This window comes from Centroberyx affinis, unplaced genomic scaffold (assembly GCF_046629955.1).
Source record: "Centroberyx affinis isolate AG114_WGS23_722 - 3 ecotype Tasmania unplaced genomic scaffold, CSIRO-AGI_Caff_v1 ptg006358l_1, whole genome shotgun sequence".
Taxonomy (NCBI): domain Eukaryota; kingdom Metazoa; phylum Chordata; class Actinopteri; order Beryciformes; family Berycidae; genus Centroberyx; species Centroberyx affinis.
In genome coordinates this window covers 5,001-12,302 of record NW_027283229.1, presented here as the reverse complement: position 1 = coordinate 12,302, position 7,302 = coordinate 5,001, and the positions used below count along the sequence as shown (strand labels likewise).

General features: G+C 47.3%; 1 protein-coding gene across 1 annotated transcript in view; it reads right to left on the bottom strand.

Annotated features, from left to right (window-relative positions):
* Positions 1 to 216: 216 nt before the first annotated feature.
* Positions 217 to 7,302, bottom strand: part of bmp16 (bone morphogenetic protein 16) — a 10,590-nt gene continuing 3,504 nt past the window's right edge. The window contains exons 3-4 of the mRNA XM_071512575.1: positions 3,585 to 3,958; positions 217 to 2,935 (exon numbers count right to left, since the gene is read on the bottom strand). Coding sequence (XP_071368676.1) covers positions 1,857 to 2,935; positions 3,585 to 3,958 — 1,453 coding nt within the window. The 3' untranslated portion in view covers positions 217 to 1,856. The remainder of the gene's footprint in view (positions 2,936 to 3,584; positions 3,959 to 7,302) is intronic.

Sequence of the window (7,302 nt, the reverse complement as noted above, 5' to 3'; positions counted from 1 at the left end):
TGTAATGAATAAACAGTGATGGATAGAGGCTTTGACCAGTTGGAGAAAATTACAGATGTGTGAGCCTTCCTCATGTCCTTGGACCTTGTTAACCCAGAAAGAAGAAGAAGAAGAAGAAGAAGAAGAAGAAGAAGAAGAAGAAGGCCTTGACATGCAAACATAGCAAAAAGGAGTAAATGGTTAATGCAACAGAAAAGTCATGTGACAGTTGTGCTGCTTGCTCTGTTTATTACAGGTATAATGTCTTGAGTCAAACATTTTACAGGCTGTTGCTTAAATGTTTCCATTGAGAGAGAAAATGCAACACTGAAAAAAAAAAATCAATTACTCAGAGTATTCAGCTCAGAAGAGAACACTTGCAAAGCCCCTGTTTGAAAGGCACTAAAGTCCCAGTTTTAATATCAGTCTTTCTTTTTTTTGAGACATGCACACACAGCTAGCAAAGACACCTGTTGTTACACAGTTCAGTAGCTACAATACATAGAGCTTTGACTTATTAGTTGAGCTTACAAAGGCAACACCATTTAACTCTGCTATCATGTGTTGTACACCATAATATCTGCAATGATAAGGTAGACATTTGAAGTAACACAGACGGTTAATTCAACACACTGACCATATGTACAGATGTAAAGCTATCATAACTTACTTTACCAAAGCAATCGTGTGGAAGGCAGGCATCAGTTTGTTGTACGTTCTGTTGAGTGCAGGTATCTTAAATATTTTCAAGATTAAATACACCATATTGTTGCTATTTAAATACATAATGAGTCTTTTAAGTTAGAATCGCCATTTAATGGAATTATGTTTAATGACAAGACAACTATCACTTGGATTTTCTTCATGTCTGCAAAATAAATGTACAAAAAAAGTCTCTCTTTAAATAATAGTGATAGTAGTACATTCAAACAATAGCATAATAGTTCCTCAGTATTATTGTTGTGGTTTTAAATAGCTTGTGATGCAGGAGTGCTTGGCAGGGACAATCAGTGTGCTGTGCCTGTCTGGCAGTCTGTCACAAAAGCAAACAGTTTTCAATATATCAATCTCTGTCGCTCGTGATAAGAGACGCACCCTGCCCCTTGGGTCAAAATACTGCAGATACAACACTGTCCCACAAAGTTTAGATGCCATATTGGTGCCATCATCACATTTCTAAAAACTGCTGATCCTCAATCAGTCCATCAGAAAGATACAGTACAGTCTAAACTCCAAGACATCTTCCGCTAAACCTTTGCCATTTTTCCTTTGCTGCCCTCTCCAACAGTCAAATGCATGCATCTGTCTGTCAGAGATTCATGTGAGAATGAGATGAGTGACAAAGCAAACACTTGAATATATTAGACACCTTCTGATGTTATAGCGCTGGTTTCTCAAAAGAAAACAAGCAGACTATCAGTTGATGTTGAAGACTGTTGCATCATCATTGAATGGGAAAAAAATGAGTATTATATCCTCTGTAAACTCATTCCTGGCAGTTTCATTGTGTTGACCATATAGCCAACTTTCACCTTCTCTGCCTTGTTTTCTTATCATTTCCCCTGTGGTGTGACAGATTCTGTTTTCTCTCTGCTTCTCTCACTCTCTTTCTCTCTCTTTCTCTGTCTCACCCTTTTTCCTGCTTCTGATTATGATGATTTTGCTGCCATATGCATCCCCCCATCTCCCCTCCTCCTAATTCATCCCTCTTATACTGCTACATTTGCCTCTATCAATCCCTAAGCCTGTCTGTGGGTCGCTGGGGTCTATAGTCCCTTCTTCCCACCATCAGCCTCTCATGCTCCTGTTTTTCCTCCTATTCCCTCGATGCTCCTCCACCCCTGTCTGGCTTTCTCTGGGTGAGTTCTCCAAGCCCACTACCGGCAGCCGCAGCCCTCCACCACCATGTCCTGGTAATTCTTCAGCACCACCCGGTCTTGAGGGTCCAGGTAGAGCAGGGCTATGGGGCTGAGGGAGGTGGGGACGCAGCAGGCCCTGGGCACTGCCCCGTTCACAGAGTTTACCAGCGTTTGCACCATGGCGTGGCTAGACGAGTTCATGTGGTCGGCCAGAGGGAAGCGACACTCTCCCAGGCAGAAGAAGGCGTCGTAGCCGCTGGGTGCAATGATCCACTTGTGCCAGCCCACGTCGTTGAAGTCTACGTAGAGAGGGTGGCGGCGGCATCGGGCGCGGGAGAGGCGTTTCAGTTTCGCAGCGCGGCCGCCGTTTCTTTTCACTCTCCCTCGTTCACTCCAACCCGCCCCGCCCCCCTCGCCTCCCCAGCCTGGCCCTGAATAACCCTTTTTTTTAGCCCTCCCCCAGTCTTGGTCTCTGCTGCGGTCTTTGCTGCTGCTCCTGGCCCTGTCTTTAGCCCCTTTTCTCCCTCTCATCCTCTGGCCAGCACCGGGGTTCCTCCTGCCGTGTGTGGCAAGAGGCTTTCCACGGCCGTCGTGGCTATAAGTCACCAACAGGGGTCTCTCCTGGGCCCAGCTGTGTTCGTCCTGTCCCAAGGACCTGCACACCCTCAGGTGCCCCTCTTTGTGTTTATCTCCCTCCTCCTCCTTGTCCGCAGCAGAGGAGAGGCCCTGCTCATGGAGCGAGGTGGTGCTGTTCTCTGGGCGGACCTCCAGGAGGAAGCCGAGGCCGCCTGTCCCGGCGAGGGCCTTATGGAGGAGCTCTGCATCGAGGTTAAAAGCTTCCCAGTAACCACTCGCTTTATTACTGTGGAGGCCGGTGGTGAGTAACCGTGTCTCTAGCAGGGGGGGTTCAGGGTCCCCGTGGTTCTCAGACAGGTACAGGCTGAGTCTGTGGGCCCCGGGGCCCAAGGACGCCCTGCCACTGCGGAGGAGACGAAGCTCAGCGGAGACCACCCTCTCATCCTGGGGGATGGAGGACACATTGAAGGAGATGTGCACCCTCTTATGATCCTCTGCTGTGGGACTGTTTTCAAGGGGCTCTAAGAGGGAGAGGAAGACAGACAAGGGGGGTAGGGGAGTTTAGTGTGGTTTCAACGTAGTATAGTGTAATGGGTTAGGCTTTATTTGTGACTACAGATGCACGTGCATCTTACACACGACAAGACACGCATTTGTTCAGATATCTTTCTTGAATGATTTAAAAAAAAAAAAGGAACATTGGCAAACTATCTACTAATGTCCTATAAATACTAGAAAGTTACCCTAGTAACCCTCAACCCTTCGATGTCAGACGTATCTAATACCACAAACAGTTAGAAAAGCTCTAAAGCATGCACTCACACAGGCTTTGGGACAAGAGTTTTAGATTAGCGTTGTTTAGTGTTATGGCAACCCACCTTATCAAACAGAAGATAGAGGGATCCTACTTAGTTTTATGTTGTGATGTGGTGAGTCATAACAGACATTTGCCAATGTCATAAATTGGACCTCTATACGTCACAATGGCTGATAAAAGAATGCAATAGAATGTGTGCAGCAGCTTCCTTTAAACAGACGTTCAAAGGTCTCTGGCCAATCTGCCACTATTCCAATTAATAATGGCATTGAATGAATTTACATTGAATTTTACATCCAATAGAAAGGTTCACAGGCTCACAACACAACATGAGGACATGCCGGTTCTCCTACCAGTGTGGTGGAAGCTGCGTACGGTGTTGGCCTGCTGCACATGCTGGCTGGGGAAGCTGAAGGAGGGGTCTTCCACTAGATGGTACTGCTGCTGGTGGAAGCGGTACAGGTCCAGGAGGTACAGGGGCACCGGCACACCGGGCCGAGGGTCGGGCTGGGACTGCAGGCCCAGCCGGCTCAGGAGGAGGCTCTGGATGGTCTGAGCCAGACTGGGGTCCAGGACGGAGCCGGGTGGTGGGGGGGACAAGGAGGACGGCGGGGGGGATACCCTGCCATGGTCGATCTCGCTGGTGTCTCCGCCCTGGCGACCAGACGAGGCTTGAGGTAGCAGCAGGACCATGAGGAGCAGGAGGTTAGCAGGGAACATGGTGGACCTGGAGGGAGAAGGAGCGGCAGAGGGGGATGATAGTTGGGCAGGTGTGGTGGAGAAAGGAAGGAAGGAAGAGAGGAAAATAGATGGAAGGGAGGAGAAAAAAGACAGGAGAAAGGGGGAAGAAGAGAGAAAACGGTCTAAACGTCAAGGAACAACCTTTACACTTGAGTGAGGGCGAACTGTGGAGGGATTGCGCTGTCTTTTTGAATTTATGTGTTTGTGCACAATATGTTTTATATAAGAACCATGTAAATCAAATTTGACATTATGGCATTCAGTATTGGTTGAGAAATCTGCAAAAGAGATATCTCCTATGAGATGATCTTGGACTCTGTATATCATGCTTATGTCTTCTCCTTCCTGTACACACTAGTTTCTCATTAGTCTTTAGCCTTCAGGTGGCATATGTTCAAGAAATTTACTATCCATATGAAGTTGTTTGCTTGTTACACGTGCCTGTAGAAACAGTGCTACTTTGTTTTCTCTTTGCTAATTTATGGCAGGCTGCTTACTCCCAATGCCCATATATCTCCTAGGACACCCAAGCACGAGAGGATAGGGGTAATTAAACAGTCTGTAGCTATCTGTAATTTCATTGTGCTATGTGTGTGTGTTTGTGTGCGTGTATGTGTGTGTGTGTGTATGTGTGTGTGTGTGTGTGTGTGTGTGAAAGAAACCAAGAAAGAAAGACATGAAAAAGGGTGATCCTTTGATTTTGCGTAAGACGTCTAATATTAATCGAAGTGTGTTGACTCTAGCGGCACGTTATGGAGTTGTAGCGACCTGCCACTGTGACAGATATCTAGCCTCTTTGCTGCTGTACTTCTCCCCTCTCTTCCTTTTCCAGGCACTAGAGCATATTAGTAATTAATCAATCTGTAGCTATCTGTAGCTAACTTCATCTGTAGGAGTGTGAGTGACACAGCAAGAAAGAAAGAAAGAAAGAAAGAGAGCTGAAGAAGAGAGAGATCCTTTGACTTAGGTTCATAGTGCTACGTGTGAAAGCCATCTAGTATTAACTGAAGTGTGTTGTCTCTATGGAGTGCCTGTCACAATTATGGATAACTAGACTCTCTACTACTGTAGATCCCCCCTCTCTTCCACATTCAGTCCAACACCAGCTCCATTCACCCAACAAAGACATTCAAATTACTCAAGTGGGATTCTTTTTTTTGTAAGCTCAGTTGGTGAAACTGCAGTCAGATCCAACAAAACCCTATAGGAGCAACATTTGAACCCTTTTAGCATTGCTGGTTGACTGGGTTGAAAGGGTTGAGGCCCTTTCATCTGACTCAAACGACGGGTCAACTCAACTTATCCCTGACTCTGCTCAGTGCGGGAACAGGACCACAGACAGGGGTTACGGCATTAACACCATGACCTGGTTCACACCCCACACCTCTGTAATACAGGTGTTAATAACTGAGCCAGTAATTATAAACTAGCAAGCTAACGGCCCTCTTGACCTGTGGAGGCGGAGGTGAGGTGTGAAGGGTCAGGTGAGGGTGTCAAACCGACCTGCATAGTTGACCAGTCTGAGTCAAGAGGTCTGTGGACTGAACTGCAAGTGAACTGAACTAGAATAGAATAGAATAGAATAGAATAGAATAGAATAGAATAGGGTAATCTACACAATGTTGCCCTGGCTGACTACAAAAGTAAAAATCATTATCCATTTTTTAAGGGAAAGTGCAACTCACTGGCTGTCTATCACTTGCTGAAATGAAGCCCTCTTAGTCTGCAGTCATCTCTTTCCTTCTCCACGCTTGTTCATATCTCTTTCCTCCTCTCCTCTATCTCCTTATCTCATCTGGCTAAGGGACAGGGAATCGATTAGGCCCTCCACAGCGAGATAACAGAGGTGTTTATGGCTGAACGAACACATAATGACACTGTAATGACTGCTAATCTCACCGCAGTGTCAGAAAAAGGGTTTAAAAGCAGGTCACAGGTGTTTAGGGTGTGTGTGTGTGTGTGTGTTTACGTGTGTGCAATATGTGCGTGCGTTTGAGTATATGTGGGCTGTTAGTGGTGTATGCAGTTCAAAGTGTAAGCCTGGGAAAATAAGCCATCCCAAGCGTGGGATTGTTGTTAGCTATCCATTAAACTCTCCCAGCCCCACCCAAGGCTGTTTCACCTGAGGCAACGCAGCGGAGGACAATTACAGATTAGACACACTGCTGGACGGCCTCTCCCATGGTGCGGAGGCTCGTAAAGCAGATTAAGGACAACACCCACCCCCCCCCCCCTCCTGTACTTTCCTCACCGACAGAACTCACCCACCCAGGTGACTGCGAGGTTCAAAGGTTCAGTTGTCAACAGGGTGTGTTCCAGTTTATGCGAGGGAGTGAGAGACACAGAGAGAGAGAGAGAGAGAGGTTGTCTTGCCCTACATCAGCTTTGACATACGTCTTTCCTCCCGAGTGTCCGCGTTATGACTGGCTCTACCTAATTCAAACTGGGCAGAGGAGATCCGGGCCTAATTTAGCATCTTTATGTGTCGTCTGTATCAGGGTGCCGCCCACCACGCTGCCTTCTCATCCCATTCAACCTGAAAGGCTGTCATTCCCCTGATTACTCCCCTCCCCTCCTCCCTCTTTCTGTCTGCCTCTTGCCTCACTGCACCATCGCTCCTCCGCTGCCTCTCTTCTCCCCTCTCCTCCCCCTCTCACTCCTCCTGTCTGGCCTGAATCTGGACTAATCAACTGTTCTGGAGGAGGGGAGGGGAGGGGAGGGGAGGGGGGGGGGGGGGGGGAGCGGTGTGATGGGTGGGTGAGGGATGAGGTGAGATGAGGGTTTAGGCTTAGAGTTCCTCACAGCAGCGTCTTGTGTGTGTGTGTGTGTGTGTGTGTGTGTGTGTTTGTTTGTCTGTGTGTGTGTGTGTGCTCTCCGACTTGTTAGATCTGACCTGACCCCAGTGCGGACAGTAGCGTGACCCTGGCGCGTGTCGCCGTCTTGCTTTGTCTCTCTTGGACTGCGTCTTTCTATTTCTCTCTTTATCCGTCTCCGTTTTCATTTCAAATCCTGCTCCCTTTCCCGTTTGTCTCTTCCTTTCTGTGTACCTTGAACTTTGTCCTTTTCGTTTTGCCGTCCTCTCTAAATTGTCGTTATCTCTTTCATACATACTCACTTTTTCTGTCTCTATTTTCTCTTTACCCATCTTTTTTCTCTCCCTTCATCGCCCAGTTTTCTTCTCCGCATCCGTATCTACCCCCTCTCTTCCCGTCGCTCCCTCTCCTGTCCTTTCTTGTTAAAAATATCTGTTTTCGTGCTTCTTTGTATCACCTTTTTGTCCCCTATCTCGCTCTCCCTCTCCCTCTCTCCCATTAACGTTGGTCTTTTTTT